Source organism: Pogona vitticeps, chromosome 4, assembly GCF_051106095.1.
Source record: "Pogona vitticeps strain Pit_001003342236 chromosome 4, PviZW2.1, whole genome shotgun sequence".
NCBI classification, from domain to species: domain Eukaryota; kingdom Metazoa; phylum Chordata; class Lepidosauria; order Squamata; family Agamidae; genus Pogona; species Pogona vitticeps.
The window spans coordinates 3,245,202-3,268,287 of NC_135786.1; the positions used below are offsets into that span (position 1 = coordinate 3,245,202).

Consider the following 23,086-nt stretch of genomic DNA (forward strand, 5'->3'; position numbering starts at 1 on the left):
AGAAAGCCAGAGAGTTCCAGAAAAATATCTACTTCTGCTTCATTGACTATGCGAAAGCCTTTGACTGTGTGGACCACAGCAAACTATGGCAAGTTCTTAAAGAAATGGGAGTGCCTGACCACTTTATCTGTCTCCTGAGAAACCTATATGTGGGACAGGAAGCAACAGTTAGAACTGGTCATGGAACAACTGAGTGGTTCAAAATTGGGAAAGGAGTACGGCAAGGCTGTATATTGTCCCCCAGCTTATTTAACTTATATGCAGAATACATCATGCGGAAGGCTGGACTGGAAGAAACCCAAGCCGGAATTAAGATTGCCGGAAGAAATATCAACAACCTCCGATATGCAGATGATACCACTCTGATGGCAGAAAGTGAGGAGGAATTAAAGAACCTTGTAATGAGAGTGAAAGAGGAGAGTGCAAAAAACGGTCTGAAACTCAACATCAAAAAAACTAAGATCATGGCCACTGGTCCCATCACCTCCTGGGAAATAGAAGGGGAAGATATGGAGGCAGTGTCAAATTTTATCTTCCTGGGCTCCATGATCACTGCAGATGGAGACAGCAGCCCTGAAATTAAAAGGCGCCTTCTTCTTGGGAGGAAAGTGATGACAAATCTGGACAGCATCTTGAAAAGCAGAGACATCACCTTGCCAACAAAAGTCCGAATAGTCAAAGCTATGGTTTTTCCTGTCGTGATGTATGGAAGTGAGAGCTGGACCATAAAGAAAGCAGACCGCCGAAGAATTGATGCCTTTGAATTGTGGTGCTGGAGGAGGCTCTTGAGAATCCCCTGGACTGCAAGGAGAACAAACCTATCAGTTCTAAAGGAAATCAACCCTGAGTGCTCACTGGAAGGACAGATCCTGAAGCTGAGGCTCCAGTACTTTGGCCATCTAATGAGAAGAAAAGACTCCCTGGAAAAGACCCTGATGTTGGGAAAGTGTGATGGCAAGAGGCGAAGGGGACGACCGAGGATGAGATGGCTGGACAGTGTCTGCGAAGCAACCAACATGAACCTGACACAACTCCGGGAGGCAGTAGAAGACAGGAGGGCCTGGCGTGCTCTGGTCCATGGGGTCACGAAGAGTCGGACACGACTAAACGACTAAACACACTGGAGGAGGAGAATTTTGCAGATCGCCTGGACGGCCAGAAAGTCGAACAAACTGGATCCTAGAGCCAATCAAACTTGAACTGTCTGTGGAGGCAAAAATGTTGACACTGAGGCTGTCCTCCATTGGGCACCTCATGAGAAGACAGGAATCTCTGGAAAGACAATAATGCTGGGAAAGGTGGAAGGCGGCAGGAAAAGAGGAGGACCCCATACGAGGTGGACCCACTCCCTAAAGGAAGCCACAGGCTTGTGTTTGCAAGAGCAGAGCAGGGCAGTTGAGGGCTGGACATTTTGGAGATCGTAGGGTTGCCGTACGTTGGAGGCGACGTGACAACATAACAAAGTTTATGCTTGTTGCCACCTTCGCGTCTATTTTGTGTCCTGCTTTCCAAAAGACTCCCAAAGTCACAGGGAAAGGCATATTCCGAGCAACGTTTGGGAAAGTTACTTTTAAGGGTGACACCTCCTCGGAAATTCTGGGAGTTGTAGGCGAAGAAAGTCACTTTACAGACGGGCTCCGGGGCACAGGGCGAGCCATGGATCTGCCATGCATCCAGCCAGCCAGCCACCTCCAGATGCACACCAAGACGGGCGCCGTGGTGGTCTGGCCGAAGACCTTGGTGACGGGGATTTCAGCTTTTCCAGCCTGGTCCGTGTGGCTGGTTTCCCCCACACCCACCCACCCACCTTTTGTATTTTCCCAGTGGCAGCATGACTTGTGCATCATCTCTGTGTTCTCCGTTGGCTGTTCTTTTCCTCTCCTCCTCCTCTCCCGCCGCCACCCAGCTGTGTCTGGGAAGGATTCTGCCCTGCTGGCCGGGGCCGTTTCCTGCTCGGAGAGATGCTTGGGTTTCTTTGGCTCTGGGGGCTTGGAAAGGCTTGAGATTCTCCAGGAACGTGGCTGGAGTTGCTTCTTGCTCCCCCCCCTTCCCTCCCTCCCGGGGTCATGGCCGTGGGCAGGAGGTGGAGCCGTCTGGTCCAGCCGGGTGCCTTTTCCAGGAGGAGGAGGAGAGGCTGGACCTGACAGCGTTTAAACCAAGCGATGGGACTGTTTTTTCCACCAGACTCTGGGCTGGCTCTCTCCAGCCTTCCACCTCGCCGGCTGGACGATGCAGCTCGACGCTCCCAGGCCAGCCTCTTCTTCTCACCCGGTCCGGCCTGCCGTCGGCCAACCCTCCGGAGCCGGCCAGCCGGCCATGGGGCTTCTGGGCTACTGCGCCTCCGAGCCTTTCCTGGGGTCCCGTCTGCAGGGGACCCCCAATGACGGTGGCAAGCCCCCCTACAGCTACATCGCTCTGATCACCATGGCCATCCAGAGCACCGCCGAGAGGCGCATCACGCTGAACGGCATCTACCGCTACATCATGGGCCGCTTTGCCTACTACCGGGACAACAAGCAAGGCTGGCAGAACAGCATCCGCCACAACCTCTCGCTCAACGAGTGCTTTGTCAAGATGCCCCGGGACGACAAGAAGCCCGGGAAAGGCAGCTACTGGACCCTGCACCCGGAGTGCTACGACATGTTCGAGAACGGCAGCTTCCTGCGGCGCCGGCGGCGGTTCACCCGCAAGCGAGGGCCGGGCCCTCATCAGCGGCCCTTGGCAGAGGCCGGGGAAGCCCGCCCGAGACGCCCAGCCTGCCCGCCTGACCCGGTGGGCCAGCTTTTGGCAGAGAAGCCGATCAAGACCGAGGACGCCGGTTCTCCGCCCACCCCTTTGAGTGCCCTCCGCAGCTCCTGCCGGGAGGTGCCAGGCCCCTCACAACCTCTGCCCTTAGAGATGCCCCCAGGCGGCCAGAGGGACCGAGAAGATGGCCCGGGGCGTCTGGTCTGCGGCAAGGTCTTCCCGCCAAGGCCTCGGCCACTGGGCCTCCCGGCAGGATCCAAACCCCAGCTGTGCCACCGAGCCCTCGGTTACTCCTCCCAGACGGACGGGAATTCCCAGAGGATGGAGGATGCTTTTGGGGACCCCCCGGGCCCTCCCCTGGAGGAGCGGGCGGGAAGTCAAGCCCCCCAGCCCGGCAGGGAGGCTGGGCAGATTCTCGACAGCCTGCCCAGCGAAGCACCCCGAAGGCTTTCCGAGGGCGGGCATGGCGGGAAGGAGATGTGCCAGCCCTCGGACTCCGTGGCCCCATCTTTCCCGGCCTTCCTGGCTTCGTCCAGCCGGTCCTGCCAGACCTCGCCCACCTGCCCGTCCGCCTTCGAGGACGAAGGCTACCCCAAGGCCTCCTCGGGGCTGCCAGTCTTTGGGTCTCTGGGCTACCCTGGCCCCGATGCCCGCAGCGGGAACTACCAGTGCCGCCTGCAGGCGCTGAACTTCTGCGTCAACGACCACAGCTATGGCGCAGCCTTGGACCACCTCTTGGCCGGACCCCCAGCGGCCGCAGCCTCTTCAGCGCCAGCCCTCCAGCCAGCCCCCTTCACGCACCTCCTGGGGGAACAGGAGACTTGGGCTGGGGGGCCCTTCTCCCTCCCTGGGGGCAATGGGTACCCTCTGGGCCTCCCCCACTGCCTCTACAGGACCCCAGGCATGTTTTTCTTTGAGGGATAGGGTGGAGGGGAGGGGGTTAGGGTTCGGAAAAGGGTTTAGGGGCCTTTTAAAAACCAGAAGTCTCAAAATCCCCTAAGAGACTAGGAAAGTAACTTTTCCAGACTATGGGCTGTGGCTTGGCATTCACGATTCGCTTACGGACTCCTGCCGTGAACAGTTGGAAAGGACGATGAGAAAGAAGCTGCCACTCCTCTTTCTGGTTTCCTCCAGATAAAAAAAGGTGACACGCTCCTTGCTGGATGGGACCAAGCGTTTTATTTTATTTGCATAAACATATGTGTGCCTTATTTAATTCCCTTTATCGGAGGCTTTCAAATAGGGTTCACGCTGCCCTCGGTTAGGGATTCTTGAACTCAGGATTTCCTGCATCCGCGATCGGGTAGGACTCGGATGGCTCTCGGGGGGGGGTCCCCCTTCCAACTTGACGGGTCGGTGATTCTAGTGTTTTGATTTGAGACTAGCCAGGTAAATGCACTTCTGTACAGACCCCGTTGCTCTGCTGGAAGAGAGCAAAACATTTGCTAGGGAAGGTGGAAGCTGAAAGCCATGTTTGGGAAAAGTAGAAAAAGTCAGAAGTGAAAACTTCAGCTCACAAAGGACGGCCAAATCCTGGCCAGCCTCCGGTTTCAGCTAAATAACCGCAGGACACCCTGGTCAGTAACTTGCTTGGTGGGCAGGCACTTGTTCTACCTGGTGTGGCCGAGCTCTTTGGCAGCAACTGTTGTGAACCGCTGGCATGTCCTTTTGACCAGAGAGAGTAAAATCGAGGGGATCAAGATAGCACTAGTTGGTTTCAACTATGTTGTTTTCTTCTAGAAGAATTGTTTTTTTTTAAACAAAACTGAACCAAAAACATTGGAACCCTTAAAAACAGGGTACTTAGCACATGACCCGAGGTTGCCCAATACACAATTCTTATGTCAGTGTACTGTATTCAAATAGTGTGATTGCAGATCAGCCTAGCTGTGTTATTTATTGAAATTTGTTCCAGACCACTTCCCTGTGCAAGGGGGAGGGCGCCAGTTGGCATAGATCAGTGGGTCCTCCTTACTTTGGGTGACCCAGGTTTTCTTGGACTCCAGTTCCCAGAAGCCTTCACTGCCAGCTGTGTTTCTGGAAGTTGCAGTCCAAGAACACACGGGTCACCCCAGGTTGGCAACCCCTGGCGTTGATGCTTCCTGGGGATTTAAATGCCATCTCCTAAGTATGAACCATCTAATGTCTGTGCCACACTGTTTTCCGGAGGTCAGTCTTTACCTTTTTTTAAGGCAAACACTCTTCACATGCTCAGAATCAGATGCGCTCTGTTTCTCTCTCTCTCTCTCTGAGGACCCGAAAACCACTCATAATAAAAATCAGCTGCCTTTGCCACAGCCTTTTCGCTTCCGGTATTTGACATCTCTCTCTTGGCATGGCTGACTTTATGCGTGGGATGGGTTCGTGGCGGGGAAACCGCCCAGTGGGACTGGCGTTTGGGCAGATGGCCGTGGTGGAACTCCAGAGAACCCAGTTTTCCCCAAATCTCTGGGCTGGCAGATTTGGAGTGGGGTGCGGGGGGGGGCTGAACCCCATGTGAGCATGTTTAAGCAAGAGGGAGGGAGGGATGGCTTTTTCCCACCACCTGGCCAAAAAATGGGATGCCCCTCCTTTCTTAGCATCAAGGCAGACGTGAGCCTGGCTTGGAGTGGCAAGCGAAGTGTCTACTCGCCCCGGACAATGCCATGCGTGTATGTTTGGGGGGGAAACGGGGGGGGGTGTCCCTCTGTCAAAGGATTCCTCTTGTTCCCAGAGCTCAGGAATGGCTACAGGACAGGACCCCCAGCCAGCCAGAGGTCCCCTGGGGTGGTGGCCTCGCCTGCATCCCCTTCAGAAGAAGATTGAAGAGTTAAAGAGACCCTTTCGGGTGCGGATCCTGGCCAGCTGGGGGCTGAAGGGGCAGGGGCCCATTTGCTGGCTTGTTAAAACCATCGGGCGTCTCAAGGAGGGAAAAAGCCCCAGAGAGGGAAGGAACCGGGTTCCCGAAACCCTAAAAGGAGGGGTGCCGGAGAACAGAGGGCAAAGGTCGCCCGGAGGGATTGGCATTCCCCTCTTTTTTTACACAGGAAAAGAACCTCTTAAAAATCGGTACGACAGGATTTCCAGTGCACGCAGAGCTGTCTTTTTCCTCGCGCCTGTCATCAGGAAAGCACCAGCCATGGAAGAGGGTTAGGTGTGTGTCCGTGTTGTAACTAGCATCACATACAGACTGGGTTTTGCAGATCTTATTTCTTGGCCATTCCTATGGGGTGGGTGTGCGTGTGTGCCCAGTGCGGTGTGTCGTGGACAGAGTGACCAACTGGCGAGACCTGAGTTCGAATCCCTGCTCAGCGATGGACACTCACTCAGGGTAGGCAGAATTGGTTCAGTGCCCTGATGAGACTCTCACAAACTTGGGGGGGGGGGCCCTGCAAGCCAGAGTAAGGCCACTTCCGGCAGCTGCACAGTTCCTTTTTTTTCTTTATTCACATGGTTCCCATCCATGCCCTCCCTAGCAGTGTGGGCAAACTGTGCACTTTGCCACTGGCCGTCGGCTTGCTGGGGCAATCGCTGCCGAGCGAATTGCCCCCCTTTTTTTTAGGTGGCTGAGCAACGCCAAGGACTGGGAGCCATAAAGAAGGAGGAGAGGCAGGATTTATCCTCCTTCAAAAGACGGTGAGTGACTCAGAAGAGACAGCTTGTGGTTCAACACGCCGCCCGTCGGTATCTGGATAGCCAGCTGGAGAGAGTCCACGGGCAGGAAATGTGTTGGCTGGCGCTTTCCGTCTCCTTTCTTCCTCGGAGACATCAGATCTGACTTAAGCCCGCTTGACAGAGTCCGTCGCCTGGCTCAAAGGAAGCCGGCGCATCCCAAACAAAGCGGGTTAGCCATGCCAAAGCCCATTCAGCCGTGGGCGTGGGGGTGTGCGCACATGAGCATCGTGGGACATTTAAACGATGCGCTGTCTTATAAGTGGCTGTTTGAGTGTTGCGTTGACTTCGGAGAGGTCTGAGTTCAAATCCTAGCTTAGCCACATAGGATGATTGTAGGCTGATGGGGGGTGGGCAGCCTCTCTCTTTCCTCTCTCCTTCCTACCTTCATTGGCAATTTGAGTGCGCTACATGACAGCAGGGATGGGGAACATCCTTCCCTTCCGGAATTAACCCCCCCCCTTCCCCGATGGTTGTGAAAGCTAATGGTCTGGGTGAGGTGAGGCTGGGTCCAAATTAGGAAACGCAGGGGAGCTTCGGACTAAAACCCTCAGAGGTCCAAAAGAAACCCAGGATCTCCGAACCTTTGATTGGGGCATTTACTTTTGCGATGTGAGCAAAATGTGTCTGGGGTGAGGAATGAGAGAGAAGGAGAGCATGTCTTGACCAAGCTCGGACGTCTTCCCTCAGGGCCAAAATCTCCTGACGGACACCCCGATTGACTGAGCAGTGGGGCAGATTCAATGGGGAAATCCCTCTTTGAGACACAGATCACTCTTTGGAAGGAAGTGATGACCCAAATGGAGGATCCTCCCCAGGGAGAGGGGTGGTCATCCGGGGTTCCTTGGCCGCTCCCAGTTTCCTCCACGACTGTCTGCCCAGCCTGCCCAGCGTGGGCCATGGAGTTTGTTAGTTGGTGCCTCTCCCACCCCTCCAGCTTTTCCGGTGCCTCTGAGCAGCTCCTGGCCTCCTCCTGCTTGGAACGGGTGCCACCCCTTTCCCTTTCTCACACCATCTTGGATCTTTCCAGCCCGAACCCAGCATCCTCCCCTTGACCCCTTGACCGGGTGTCAGCTTAGCTGTTCTGTGACAGTCAAGCAACCTCCAGAAGCGGGGGGGGGGGGTTACGGTGGCTCTCGGAAGGAGAAGCTCACCAACCCATGAAGTCGTGCTGCGTGAGCCCGGCGCACCATCCTTGGGGAGTGCGACCAGCAGGAAGGTGGTGAGACGCAAAGAAGGCTATCCACATTGTGGCCAAGGGCTACAGGTCCCTCAATGGCTTTGCTGGGTCACCCTAAAGTGGCTGAAACTCGGAGGCCTTCAACCGGATGGGTTTGCTCAACGCAAGAGGTCCCTTCAAGAGAGCAATCATGAGCACATGAAAGATTTACAGTGGTGCCTCGCTAGACGGTTACCCCGCATGACAGTTTTTTCACTAGACATTGACTTTTTGCGATCACTATAGCGATTTGCAAAACAGTGATTCCTATGGGGGAATTTCGCTGGACAATGTTTGGTTCCTGCTTCGCAAACCAATTTTCGCTAGATGACGATTTTGACAGCTCCCTCCGTGCTCGCAAACGGGTGTTTTCGGGACCTAAGCTCCGCAAGACAGCGATTTAAACAGCTGATCGGTGGTTTGCAAAGCGGCTTTCCTATGGCCGGTCCTCGCTAGACAACGATGATTCTTCCCCATTGGAACGCATTAAACAGGTTTCAGTGGGGGGAATGCTTTTTGCTAGACAATGATTTCGCTAAACAGCGATTTCAGTGAAACGGATTATCATCGTCTAGCGAGGCACCACTGTATTTTATTCCTTCCTGCTTACGAGACAACCCATGGATGCCTTTTCTAAACAAGTGGGGTTGTGCGTCCTTAGGTGTCATATAATGCTTTAGAATGACTACTTCTTATTGTGATATTTTATTTTAGCAGGGATGGGGTGTGGATTTGGGGGGCTGCCGTTATATAACATAATAAGCCTGGAAGGGGGGGAAATCCTGACCTCTCTGTTTTAATCAGAGCTTGGAACAGTTACGGTATCTTTTGGGATAAAAACATCACAGAAGACTCCAGCCAGCATGGCTACTGGAAATCTTAAGAACACAGGGAACAGTAGTTTTAAAAAAAATTAAACTTTTCTGAGCAGTGCAGTTTTGCCCGGTGGCTCCTGCAGCAAAACATTCTTTTTACAGCTTGCTTATTGTGTTGCAGCTTCCTCTCTGGTTTGTTTTCTTCCCTGTGCGGTTGCACGGTTGAAACCCACCTTTAGGCCATCGTCCTATAGATAATCCTATGCACATGTCCTTGCAGACGAAGTCCCAGGGAACACAGGAGAACTTAACGTTTTGGATAGATAGGAATGCTGGTAGCAAGGAACCCCAAATAATCTCAGACCTACATGTTTGTGTGTTATGTGCTGTCAAGTCGTTTCTGATTTCCGGTGACCCTATGACCTAGTGATCTTCAAGAGATCCTGTCGCCAACAGCTCAGGTCTGGCATGCTGAAGGCCATGGTTTCCTTATTGAGTCCATCCATTTCACATTTAGCCTTCCTCTTTTCCCGCTTCCAGTTCTTCTAGCATTATTGCCTCTCCCGATGAACCTGATGTGGCAAAGTACAAGAGACTCGGTTTAGTCATAAGTGCTTCTCAGGAGAGTTCAGGCTTCATTTGATCTGGCGCCCAGTTCCCTGTCATTCCCGAAGCTCTCCTAACACCACGTTTAAAATAAATCAGTTTCTTTCCTGTAAGTTTTCTCCCACGATTCTGCTTTCGCATGCATGCATCTTAGCTGAGAATCCCACAGTATGGATGATCTTGGCCATGGTCTCCAGCAGCCCCTCCTTCACCCTTAAGAAACGTTCTTGGACCCTCTCAGATTATCGAAATCCTTTTAATTTCTTGGTGGCTGTCTTCATTCAGGTTAATGGCTGAATTCAGGTACAAAAAAAATCTTGGAACAATTTTGATTCTTTCACTGTCCTCACTACTAAACTTACACAATTCCTTTACAAGCCTCATTTTTGGTCTTCTTCGGATTCAGTCACAACATTGATTTTGTTCTGTTACACACTCCCGACATCCTTGGACGTGAATTTCCTCAAGTGCCATTCTGAACAAGACCTCTGTAAGGTTTTCCTGCAAAATTCCTACAACTTAGGAATTTCAAATAAGATTTCTTGACTTGGGTAATAGCCCCAAACCGGTCTAGTGAGATTTGATTAGAAGTTTTTGTACCCTTTAAAACTTCCCCAATTCCCAGTGTACATTTATAGGGGAGTTATCATTTGGAGAGGGGCTGTTTTTCAGAGCCATTCAAAGGGCCTTTCAGGACAATGTGGTGAAGTGGATAGAGCAATGGACTTGGAAATAAGGAGGCCTGGGTTTGAATCCCCACCCAAGCCATGGAAACTGACTGGTGGGGGGGGGTAAAACTGATAAAACCGATCCTTAAATATCTTATTTACCTTAAAGCCCTACTAGAGTTGCTGTAAGTTCCGACTTAAGAGGACAACACACAGAGAGAGAGAGAGAGAGACGGGGGATTTCATTTTAACTATAAAGCCTTTCTTTAAAAGTAGAAAAAGGTGACGGTGATACATTTCAGGACTTCAGCAGGGAAGAAAGGAGGAATCGGAGCCCTTCCCTTTCTTCTGAAGCTGGCATTTGCCGACGCTTTTCTGATTCAAGTATTTCCATGTACTTAAAAAATAAAACAAAACCCTGTGTGTTCAATGCAAAGATGCAAGAGCAACTCTCATGCGGTCCCCCGTGTGTGTGGAATTTGCTACGGAGTCTCCCAAGTTCAATGGCATCTACAGATGTTGTATTTCTTCTGGGAGGGAAAGGGGGCTTTGGGCCTAATCCTGTTGCAGGCTCGACCTCCTCCTTTGTGTGCCTTTTAAAAAGCCCAATTATGTCTGTTTCTTCCAGTGCTGGCAGTCTGGATGTTGCCGTGTAAGTGTAGATACAGCGGACCTGTTTTGAGTCTGACTCTCACATGGAAGGGAGCGCTTTGCAACCCTCCTCCAAGCCTCTTCACAACAGCCTTGCAAAGGAGGCCACCATCCTTCCTACTACGCAGAGGAGGAGCTAAGGTTGAGGGAGAGAAACCTGGAGCGGGATGGAAGTGGAACTCTGGATCCGTGCCCGGGGGAAAAAAGTCCCTGTCGTGGACTATAGCCCTCTTAAGTCATCAGGCTGGCTCAGGAATTCCCGGTTGGAAAAAAAGGAACTTTCCAAGCCCTGGACTAGGGCAGGCCTCAGTCAGCAAAACACTTTGGGTCAGCCGTGACTCTCCCGCCTGTCCGCAGACGGTGAGGCTGCCACCCTGGTTCCCCCTTCGGACCTTTTGCTCTTGACAGGAGGGCAGCGTTGGGGTGCCAGAGGGACCAGCAACATCCCATTCTCCCCTCTCCTCCGCAGAAGCTTCCCACAGCCCAACCATGCATGTGTCCCCCCCCCATGCTCAACCCATGCGCCTTGATCCCACTCCGAGCAGAGAAAGACTCTCCCGGGGGCTCTCTCCTCCGCTGCTCCGCCGTCCCCCCTTCTTCTCCTCCCCGGGCCTGGCTCTCCAGCAAAAAGACACAATATTTTGGGACAGACATCATGTTGGCGTCCAAACAGGCGCCTGCGCGGGGAAGACTTGGCCCCGGCTGCCTCCTTTCTACGGTCCCCCGGGGGCACCGAAGGAAGCCAGCGCGGATGAACTGTGCCTGGGGGGGGGGGGCTGTCTGGTTCCCACAGACCCAGCTGGGGCCTCGGTCGCTCTTGGGCCGGAGGCTGCGAGGATGAGGCTGGGAACACACTCTCCCCCCCCCCCAATACAGCTGCCTGCCTCTCCCCTCGGTCCTTGGTGTGTGTCCCCCCCCACCCCACCCTGGAGAGGCAGGGATGGGAACTTGCAGCGTGAGAGCAAGCCGGGGAGAGGGAACAGTGTCCCCCCCCCCCCGGGGCATCCTTGGGGACCCTGGCTCTCTGCTGGCCGGGAAGGGGGGTGGAGGAACCGAGAGGCTGGCCGAGGGACAGAGAGAGCATCCCGAAATGAAGGCCTGGAACCAGCTCTGAAGAAGGGGTTCGGACGCTGGGGATAAAGGTCGGCCTTGTAGGATGGATGCCCTGGGGAAAATTTCCGTTTGGATGACGACTCGCGGAATCCCCCAGGCGGCAAAGGGTGCTTGGACTTTTTTCCACCTCCTGTTCTTCCATGTCCTGAAGTCTCGGAGACACCGGGTGGTTGTTACAGGCTGGACTTTGTCCCTGCCTCCTGGCCCTTTCTGTTTTGCTTATGTCCCCCATGCCCCATCATCGTTCACCCTGGCCATCTCCCTAATAAGGCCCGGGTGAGGGGCCCGTTTCCAAAACATCTTGCATTTTAATCCACTTTGTAGGTTTGTTAATTTTTTTTTAAAAAATGTATAACTTATTCTGTTTTTTAAATTCTATTCTTTTCAATACTGGGCGCCGCATTGGGTCCCCGTATGGGGTGAAAGGCATCTTATCCTTAAGACAAATAAATCCGTAAACCTTATCCCGGAGAAAAAGAGCAGTTTTAGGAAAGCGGGGGCCTCCTTGCGCAACGTTCCTAATTTTTAAAAAAGAAGAAGACGGCTTTGCTGGAAAGCTTTTGGCGCAGCCCGGGAGGGCACGGAGGGGAGCCTGGCATCATCTGGGCACCCCTGGAGCAGAAACAGAAGGGATCTGTATCGCTTGGAGAACAGAACGACAGCTCATCATTTTCTTGGCCATGGTCGGGAGCAGACGGCCAGACCTCTGGGCACCGCCTGATGTCTCAGGCTAAGTCTTCCCAGGGGTCTCCAGGTGGGGGGGGGGAAGAGATCTCGCCTTGAGCAGTGCCAGGGGATGATGAGAAAGCCTGGTCGGGGATGTGTGGGTGGGATGCAAACCCTAGAAGGAGCAGCACCAGATGCTGAGCTCTTGGGGGGGCCATTTGTTTGTGTTTAGGGGGGGGTGATGATGCTGGCTCAGCCTCTTTGGCAGGGAGTCAGGAGCCGCTGGAAGGCTAAAGAGGGCCATCGTGGGCTGGCACCAATGCGCACGGTTTCAGCAGCCAGCAGGCAAGAGAAGCGACCGGATCCAGAGGTTTGGACGCTAGTAGTCAGCCTGCGTCCTGCTTTCACCTGGTCAGCCACGAGGGGTGCTTGGGGGGGTGTGTCTCTTCTTCCCTTCCCAGCATTATAATGATCCTCAAAAAAGACATTGTGGAACTGGGAAAGGGGCAGAAACAGAGCGACTCAAGTAAGGACTGGGCTGGGGCACATTCCCTGATGAGGAAAGGCGACAGCCCTTGGGGCTCTTGAGTCTAGAGAAAAGGCATCTGACCGGGGGGGGGGGGGACGACATGATGGAGACTTATGAAATGATGCAGGGGATGGATCAAGTGGAGAGAGGGAAGCTCTTTTCCCTCTCATGCGATAGCAGAACCCGGGGACATCCACTCAAAATTGAGTGTTGAGAGAGTGAGAACAGACCAAAGAAAATATTTATCGACCCAGCGTGTTGTTAGTCTGTGGAACCCCTTGCCACAGGATGTGGGGATGGCACCTGGCATCTAGAGGCCTTGAAAAGGGGATGGGACAGATTCTTGGAGGAAAAGTCCATCGCGGGTGACAAGCCATGATGGGGAGGTACAATCTCCAGGCTTCGAAGGGAGGGACCTCCAAAGGCCAGATGCAGGGGAAGAAGGGGCTCAAGAGACAGGTCTCTCGTGGTCTTTCATGTGCTCCCAGAGGCATCTGGTGGGTCCACCATGAGATCCAGGGAGCTGGACTAGAGGGGCCTTTGGCCTGATCCAGCACAGGGCTCATGTTCTTATGTTCTTATCCTTGCCTGGCAATGATGGTGGTGGACAGAGGCAGAGACATTTTCCTTCTTCTAGAACTCCAGCCCCTGGAATTCTTTTCCTGTACTACAGGTCCCAGAATTCCTGCTGGCTGGGGGGGGGATTCTGGGAGTTGTAGTTAAGGAAATGAATGGATTCAAGCCCTGCCTTAGACCACCGGCTGAGTTCCTGGGAGAAGCCCCATGGCCTCTGGGGCTCACGGCAGGGAGGAAGGAGAGCAGCCTTGATTCCTCGGGGCGGGTGAGTGAAAATGCCTCTTTGCTCCCTTCAGGAACAGTCAAGTAGAGGAGAGAGGCTTGTTCTAAAACTGAAACCAGTGGCGCAGTTTTACACAAAAGCCACGGTTTCTCCACACCACTAGCTCACATAATGAGCATTAAAAACTTTCTCTGCGTGAAAGGTGGAAACGCTCTACTGGGTGAGCGCTATGGCACACTGGCTTTAGCGCGGAGTGGAATTGGCATGTGGTTTTCCCTCTTGCCTGCCAGCCGCTTGCACATGCCTGCATGCCCAAATGCCTTATCAGAAGGCAACAACCGGCCCAGCTGGCCAGAGGAACTACCGTCCTGCTTTGTCTTGAAAAGCAGCACCGTGATGTGCAGAAGCCACTGGACGGGAGCTTTTTGGAGCAGGCTGAGAAACACTGTCAAGGGCCGGTGTTTTCCAAGAACACCACTGTTTACGGGATGGCCACAGAGACCAGTGAAGGCATTGGCAACCCTAAATATGCTGCAGCGTTTCCCCCTTCAATCGGTTGCCTTCCAGATGTGCAGGACAAGAAGCACGTCTGGAAGGTGCTGGCGTCCGGGGAGGGGGGGAGGCTGGGCACCGATAGGCCCTCAAGACGCTTCTCCGTCTTCAAGAGACATGAGGAAAGAGGACAAAACCTCACGCTATCCTGAGCCCAGAGCTTAGAAAAGTTACTTTCGGGAGAATGCAGTTCTCACCGTATTGAACCCTGCTGGCTTAGGAATTCCGTGACGGCTTGGCCAAAATCTTAACTTTTCTGGCTTCTGAAAGCTTTTTTTTTTTTTTAACAAAATGGACGTGGGGCAATCTTTTAGGCTGATGAATGGCACTTCTGAACACACACAGAGTGCATTCCTCTACACTCTTTCCTGCACCCCAAATATTTTACTGGCTCCCACCTTCCTCAGCCGCAGCCCCTTGCCCCCTAGAAAGGTTCAAAATGCCCCAAAGCGAGCCAGGCTCAGCCACCGGGACCAAAAGGGACCTACCAGCTCCAGAGCAGAAAAAACAATGATCTCTCGGAAAAAACAATTGCATGCCCAGCACACCCTTACGTGCATAGCACATGATGCGCACATAGGCGCCTACACTCACAGACTTGGGCTTCTATTCCTGCCTGGATTTCCCACCTCCTTTCTCCCTCTCTGTGGGTGGCCTGGAAGGGAGCCGGTGAGGAACCTGGCCCACGGAAGGTTCACGGGGGCTCAATTCCACGGGGGAAGCCGGGTCTTGGCCGCCGGCTGCAGAATCAGGAAAGGGTTCCTGCCTCTGCGGTGGGCCCCCGGGCGGCTCAGTGGCCAAAATCAACAGAGGGAGGGTCTGGGTTGAAGCCTCGGATGGCTGCCCCACCCAGAGCGCTGCGGCGTGGGCTAAGAGAAAGCGCCACAGAAATGCCAGGCAGGCGTGGAGAGTTCACAGAGGAGAGGAGAAGGCAGAACGGGGTAGACACAGGCAGGCCGCACCAGAGTGGTCTTTTCTGTGTGTTTGCTGTGTGTACGTATCTCCTGACTCCCCCCCCAAGCTCAAGGCACTGCCTGCCCCTGCCTTCCTCTACTCTTTTATTCTCACAACAGCCTGGCGAGGTAGAGCACACCAAGAGAGGAAGGTCCCAATGTCAACGGCTGAGCTTCATCACTCAGAGAGGAAGAGAACCTCAATCTCCCCTAACCCCAGAGTCCAGGGCTCTCGCGGCTACCCTGCCCTGGCTGTTCTATAAATTGGGGGGGGGGAATATACATTTTGAAGCATGGGAGTGCGCAACGCCCTCCCCTTCAACACGACACCCATTCGATGAGGATGAGCACATCTGCCATCCCATGCATGCCTTGGGGATTCTGGGAATTAGTGTAGATCCCAAGAATTTTTCAGGAATTCAGACTCCCATCCTACATCCACATTTCCCTAGGAAATGAGTCCCGTAGTAGAACACAGGGGGGTCTTTTCCTTCCTTTTACAAAGGCAGGCATCCAGGTTTCCTTGGTAGGGGGAAGATTTATGGCCACCCTAGCAAGCGGCCTCTGGCCTCTGTGCGCAAAACCGGCATCTCCTTTCCCTGCCTGGATTCCAGGGGAGAAGGAGGTGGGCAAAGACGCAGACTCTTCACCCTATCTGTCCCCCCCCCCCATGGTCGAAGCCAAGGCTGCTGTAACAGGTGTGAACGGCTCCGGGCCACCCCGAAAGCATTTCACAGCCGGAGTCCAAGAAGGATGTGGTGTTCACTTGGGCATCTTCCCTGTTTGAGCTAGGATTGGAAGGGTCCGAACGCCGCCCGCAGTTATTTTGGCACCCGAGGCAGCAAAAGCCGCACCCGCCTCCCCCCCCCCATTCCTGAGAGCAAAACTCCAAGAAATTAGAAAGGAAATTACTAATCATCTCCTGATCTTTCGTGGCAGTCCAAAGGGAAAAAAAAGAAAAAAGAAAAAACACTCCCCGAGATGCTACCTCACTCTGCCCAACGACACGAGCGATATCCGGACTCTTGTACGCTTCGTATATGATGTTCCAAAGAGCACTTTCCGGTGTTGGCTGGCGGGCTTAAAAGCGGCCTCTTGGCAGCCTCCAGATGGGCTGGACTACAATTCCCATCAACTCCAGGTGGCCAAGCATTCCTGGAGGAAGGAATCCGTGATGAGTCACAAAGGATGAAAGGGAACCTCCAGATTCAGGAGAAGTGTAGCTTTGTATACCAGAGGTGTCTTCTCCCCACAGCCACTATCGCCAAGAAAGCACCCATAGGTCACTTCCCCCCCCCCCCCGTAAAGAACTAGGCTGAGGTATGTAGGAAGCTGGAGAAGGGATTCTAGTGTTTAAAAAGTTACTTTTTTTCAAGCCCTGACCTAGGCAAAAGACTGTCCACTTAGGCCAGTCTTCTATTCTAGAGGTAGGTGGCTGGTGGATAAAGGCCTTTCTTCCCTTCACCTGCCAAGTGGATCTTTTTAAAGTGAGGCATGGCTCTCCAGAGATGGTTGGACTCCAGCTCCCATCACCCCTGGCCAACACAGGCAACGGTGAATCACACTGGCAAGTTACAATAGCCTAACAACCTTTGGTCTGGCCAACTCTGGCTTATCTGTTGCAAGCCCTGAGATTTAGTGTTTAAACAGCAAACAGCAAGCTCCTAGCCCTCATGAGGCAAATGATATTTGAGGCTTCCTTAACAGAAGCAAGGAGTTCAAATCCCGTGAGTTACCAGTCCTCTGTTCAGCACTGGTGAGGCCTCATCTCAAGTGCTGTGTCCAGTTCTGGACACTTCAAGATGGATGCTGGCAAACTGGAACAAGTTTCAGAGAAGGGCGACAAGGAGGATCGGGGGCTGGAAACCAAGACCTAGGAGGAAAGGCTGAAAGAACTGGGCATGTTTTGCCTTGAGAAAAGAAAACCGAGGGGGGTGATACGATGACACTTTTCAAATACTTGAAGGATTGCCATACAGAGGAGGGGCTAGATCTGTTTTTGATGATCCCAGAGTGCAGGACACACAACCATGGGCTCAAGTTAGAGGAAGCCAGATTTCAGCTGAATATCAGGAAAAACTTCTTAACTGTTAGAGAGCAGTACGATGATGGAACCAGTTGCCTTGAGAGGTGGCGAGCGCTCCAACGCTGGGGGCCTTCAGGAGAAAATGGGGCAACCCTCGGTCCAATCTGCTTGGACTTAAGATTCCTGCCTTAAGCGGGGGGGGGGGGGGTTGGATTGGATGGCCTTCGAGGCCCCTTCCAGCTCCATCCTTCTTTGATTCTAAGACTCTGTGACCATCAACCCGGAACGTGCCAGCTGGATTGGAGGCATGCCGGGCACCCCGATGGAAGATCAAATGTCTGCCCTTTGGAAACGCTTACGACGCGGCCGAAGGCGTTTCCTGGGACCCGAGATGGGTTCCCCGTCCCTGCCCTATGGCTTTGGTCTCTGACCCACATGTGTCCTGCGTCCAGTGCAAGAGGCACTCCCCTGCTACACCCACGGGGCTGTTTCACCTACACCATTCAGACACCCCCCCCTCCTCCATGTGGCCCCCATGCTTGTTTGCTGTGATTATGCATCACTGTGTGGGGGGGGAAGAGATCAGTTTGAGCGTCCTGCAGAGGTGGGTGAAGCGCTCCAGGTCGTTCCTCTCCAGAGCAGGAATGACTCCCTCCAGGCCTTCGTCTCCATCCTCCAGGCCTCGGCTGGGTTTGCCTCGGCAAGGCGGCGTCTGTCCTCAGCGCCATCCAGTCCAGGGCCATTTTTAGCCTGGAGCCAGCCTGGCAGCTGCCTGGGTTACCACATGTCTGAAAGGAGGGAACCCATAACCCCAAAACCACTGGAGTGTCTGGGAAGCTCCCCACGGGATGTGGGGTGAAAGGGATGCAGAGGTGATGGGAAGCAAGACCAAGATGAGCCCGGCCGGACCAAAGAAGCCGCCGGTCCCGGAGACTGCCGGGGGGGGGGGGCCTTCTTGCCCACCACCTCTCCCCCCCTCCCTCTCCTTGTGCCTTTGGCCGGCTGGGCCTCCATTCCCCGTCTGACACGCCTGCCGGCCCTGCAAGGCGGCCTGGCTCGGCTCCTTTCTTCTCCTCTTCCGCCTCTCCTCCCCTGCCAAGCCCTGAAAGTGGGCGACAGAATTTCGGGCAGAGCCAAACCCGTGGGAACCCGACAGGAAGGAGACGTCAGCAGCTGCAGGGTCTAACTCGAACCAGATGTGCTCCGCTCGCCCTCCCTTTCCCAGCCTGCCCGGGGCCGCCGTGGTGGCCAGCGACAGGAACTGGTCAGGGGCGGTCAGCAGCCAGGAAGCCTCCCTCGGCTCCGAAGGAGACAGGAATGATGTTGGCTGGCGCGGAGGCAGAATCCGTCCCTCGGCCTGCCACAGGGGCTTAGCAACGTCTCACCTCTCTTCCTGACCTCGGCTGGGCGTCCTCGGCGCCCTACCTGGGGGGCTCAAGGATGCTCCAAGCGGGGAGGTGGGGAGTGGGTGTGGAGGTGCATCTCAGCACACGAGGATGAGCCCAGCGGGGTCCCACGCATCCTTTCCTTTCCCATCCAGCCTGCTCCCTTCTGCGGTTCATCAAACACCAGACAGTGATGCAGCAAAAGCGTTTGCCACCTGCCGGCCCCGTGGCTTCTCTCCTAGTGGAACCAACGGACTGACGTGACCCCAGACCACAGAGGGCCTTCTTGCAAGGAGGGAGAAAGGATGGGTGTGGGAAAGGACGCAATTCAGGTCACTCCAGCCAGCGGGTCAAGCTGTATCCACCCAAACATGGCCCTGGTTTAGAGATTTCTGGATCCTGCTGTGTTTGGGAACTTTCCTTTTTGGGCTACAACTACAGACGTGCCCCTCCTGACCGTGCTTGGCTGTGAGAGATTCATGGTGTGTGTGTGTGTGTGTGTGTGTGTGCGCGCGCACGCGCGCGTCCCGAGTGTAACTGCAGAACCCTGGTGCCTGCCTCCCACAGAGCCGCCCAAGACCGTTGGCTGCCCGAGTCAAGGAACAGACAGCAATCCCAGAGTTTAGGAAAGGTCCTTAAAAAAAAAATAACTAAAGGAGACCTGGGTTCGGATCCCTCCTTACTGGGGTGGGAGGCAGGGATGCCAGATCAGCTAAACCCCTCCTTAAACGTCTATCTCAATGACTTTGAAAGCCCTATGAAGATCATGATCAGTTAGTTCTGAATATGCAAGGGGGGGGGATTGGCCAGCACGTTTTGTGGCTCTGCGTTCTGAATGTTTAAAAAATCACTGTGGCTGACTGCAAGTCCCAGATGGCCCTGTGCTGGCTTGGGGAGTCAAGAAGCCATCGTCCTCAAAGAAAGAAAGAAAAAGAAGTTTCCAAGTCCTGTTTGAATCATGCAGCGAGTGATTAAGCACATCAGTATGCCGGCTACCTCCTTTATGAGGAACAGAGGCAAAGTCTGTCGTTCGTATCGACACTGTGCCCAAGTATGTCACCCATTTCATCCTTTTATCTTGCTCCCAACCTCGGGTGTCATTGCCAGATGGAGCGCCTCGATGGCCGTCCTGGCCCGGACTGAGGTTTGAGTGGGGTTCTGGAAATGCTTTAAAAAAGCTTTAAAAAGGACAGTGTTCTCCTTAGGTAAGTAAAGATAGGCCCCTTGCCCCCCCCCCCCGGGGCACTTCTTCTGCGGCTTCTTCCTTCCTTTTGCAAGAGGGTCGAGCCTTTCTTCCCTTCCGCACTTGGGAGGTGCTGCTCTGGTCTCCGTTGACTCACCCGAGCGAGCGTGGTGGGTGGCGGAAAGGAGCCGATTCCACACAGCCCAGGATGTGGTGGGGTACCGAACGGAGGAGACATCCCAGGGAGTGCAACGCTTCCCGCCAGGCTCTCAGGCTAGGGGTTGAGCCGCCTGATCCTGAGTCAGGTTCTCCCCCCTTCTCTCTCTCGCCCCCCCTGGGTGACCCTGCCAGCCAGGGCTCTCCAGAGTTTTCACACAAGGGTTTTCCCGGGAACCCCCTTCTAGAGAGGCCAGGCAGAGTTCCAAGCAGGGCAAACGACTGGGCTTTTTGGTCTAGGATTCGGAGATGTCCCCCCCCCGCCAAAAAAACCCCCACAGAGAATGCTCTTGAAGAGCCTGAACCAACCTGCCCAAAATGCAAACACTCCTTCTAGCCAATCCTCCCCTGGCAAAAGAACATGCAGAGCCGGTCGCCCCCCTTCCTTCTGTCCCATGTGACCCAGGATGCATGGATGGAGCAGCAAAGCCCTGGGTACCCAAAGGGCTGGCCAGCAGCTGAGTTGCACCCACAGCTCACCCCCTACCCCCCAGCAGAAAAAGACTGTGGTCCTGTTCTCTTGCTGATGGTCCCGGTTGTTTCTCTCCCCCATCCACCCCCCCGCTTGGCTCATGCACAACTGTGATTCTGCCTAGAGCAAATCCATTGAGTGGACTTCATGGCATCCACAATCATGTAAACCCTGCTGCTTATTAATAGCATTTCACCCTCCTTGAGGTCACTATTCCCTGCCCTTGAATAAAATCTCCTATCTTCTTCTTCTTCTTCTTCTTGGAGTTTTATTTGCAACCTCGCATGCTGTCAGTCGTTCATGTAACCCATTGTTTCCACGCACCTCTGAATTCAAAAAGAGCCCCGCCTCTCTTTCTCTGGTTGTTTGTTTTGTTTGCTGTTGATCTGTTCGGTTGGTTGCTAAGTATACATGCGGTAAAGAAAGCAGCATGCCCAAGTCTGTAATCTCAAGCAATTGTAAGTAAAGAAATGTTTTTATTCTTTCTCCTACAAATGTCTCAGAGTGAGTTATTGAAACTTTAAGTGCTGGTTCATGAGAAAGGGGTGGACGACTTAGGGAGCTCGAAGCAGCTGTGGATCTAGGTCCTTCTACGCTGTAGCAAAAGGGGATTTTTTTAAAATCAGAAATTTAACACTCTGCAACATTTTTTCCCCCAGCAAGGTGGGAGGAAAAAAAAAAACCCAATTTGGGATGTGTGGGGAGGCAGGATGACCCAGTGTATCCCAAAACATCCAGCACCAAATTTTCTTCCCATGTGGTCTACCGGGACGACCTCTTCAAATCTGCAACTAAAAAACCCAAAATGACCCAGAAGATATAACACCCTTGTGTGGATGAGTCTCGTCAGTTTCATTTCCAAAATCCAAAGGGAAGGGTGGGTGAGGTCTCTATTGACCCACGAAAAATTACAAAGAGAAGCTATGTAGCTCTCATTTCCAAAAGTTATCTGCATGATTCTCCCTGAGGAATTAATTATCTGCACCCGAGACACAAGGTGATCCTTCCTGTGTAAACAACACAGGGGCCCAGTGGCACCTCCCGGGTGAACCCCTTTAATAAGCTTTCACATCTCCACTTGCGTAGAGGGTTTACTACGACTCTGCTGGCAGAGATTTATGCCTGTGTAGGAGCATAGGATGGGGACTGCAAAATGCAGCAACGAGCTGTGATCTTCAGAGCAATCCTTTGAGAACGATGGGGGGAGATCCTAAGCCAGTTAAGGAGTGATGCCACCCACACATAAGAGACCGAGGGTGGGGCTTCCTGGGTCAATGAGAGCAGTTTGCATTGGCTCAATGTTTATACTGTCAGGCCCGCCGCTTTGCCTCCATATCATGTTCATTATTGTCAGTTACATTTCTTGGTGCACAGGGGTATAATTTTGATTTTACAATTATTACGTTTATTGTTTTAATGGTTGTTTGATGTTATATTTGTTTAACGTGTAAACTGACCAGAGTGGTCTTTGCAGCCAGATGGATATTTCTGTCCCCTCTGCTTTCAAACTGTGCACAGACAATACTGCCTGAGTAATGCTCCAGAACCCCTGAACTCTCCACACACCTCACTATGCTTTTGGATCTGAACCTCTGCACAGCACTCAGCACATTCACGGCGTCCAGAAAGCTATGCCCACAAAACGCCAAGTTAAAGTGGAGTTTCCCCCAGGCAGAGACGGAAAGCAAGCCATTGAGACAAAGGGCTGATGTATGGCCTGTACATTTATTTACATTCAGCCGGGAGCTGTAGCTGCATTCCAGAGAGACACACTGGCACTCCAAGATGGGCAGACAGAATCCATACTCCCACGGGTCGGACAGACGCAGGTCAGAGGCGACTTCTCCGCTTGGGACACGCGGCAAAGAGCCTGGATAGAAGAGCGGGACATGGGGGGGGGGAAGCATCAGGCCTTAAGAGGAGCAGCTGCGCTCACCCTTCCTCTGGTACGGAGAAAGCTCCCTTCTCTTCCCACATGCACACACCTCCACCACCGGGGCCAAAGGTAACCTCAGAGCTTGACCTTTTAAAAGTAAGCGTCCGGATTCCTAGCTGAGATTCAAATGGACAGGATACTAATCTTCACCAGCCATTTCCATCAGGAAACGTCCTTAGTGGACACCACAAAAATATATATATTTCTCTCTCTTTTCTTCAGGGGCCTTACTGCAGAGCACAGGACGCCTGGCCCCCCAGCCACCTGTCCTTTGGGGAACCCCAGTCCCAAAACCCAAAACGAGATGCACCCCGGGGACATCCAGCTGCTCTCTCCTCCTCTCCCTGCCTCTAAAAGGTGGAAGGAAAAGAACGGACACTGAGCTCATTCCGTGGTCGCTTGCTGGATTCCAAACACCTGGCACGCCAGGTCCTGCAGCCATTGGGAGTCCTCACAACGGATCCTTCTTGCGCCTGCCTCCACTGTGAAAGTGTGGGGTGAAAGTGTGGGTGGTGGTGGTGATGGCCTGACCCGAGACGCTCTCTCTCTCTCTGCCACGGGCTCGGCCTTGCTTCCGTGGAGGCCACCTTCCCAGATTCGCTTCCCGACGGGGCCTGGGACCCAGAGCCTGTGGGGGAGAAACACGCCACGCACATGGCAGCTCCTGTCTGTTGGTGGCCGGCTGTGAGGCATCCTTTTTTCAATGGACGGGTGAGGAGGAGGAAAGGAAGTGAGCGCAGATGGTCGGCATAAGGATAAAAGCGGGCTGTCGGAGGGTGGCTGCCAACCCCCCGCCCCACGTCTCCGGTTCCCCTTCTCTGCGGCTCTCAGGAGGGCAAAGGGTGTCGCTCACGGGAGGCTTACACCACTGCCGCTGGCCATCTGGGGGAATCCTCCCTCA

At 53.7% G+C, this 23,086-nt stretch overlaps 1 protein-coding gene across 1 annotated transcript; it reads left to right on the forward strand.

Moving 5' to 3' along the window:
- The first annotated feature begins 2,051 nt into the window (after nt 1-2,051).
- Nucleotides 2,052-5,042, forward strand: FOXS1 (forkhead box S1). The gene has a single exon (XM_020807846.3). It carries the CDS (start codon nt 2,230-2,232, stop codon nt 3,667-3,669), a length of 1,440 nt encoding a protein of 479 aa, XP_020663505.3. The 5' UTR covers nt 2,052-2,229; the 3' UTR covers nt 3,670-5,042.
- The last annotated feature ends 18,044 nt before the right edge of the window (nt 5,043-23,086 follow it).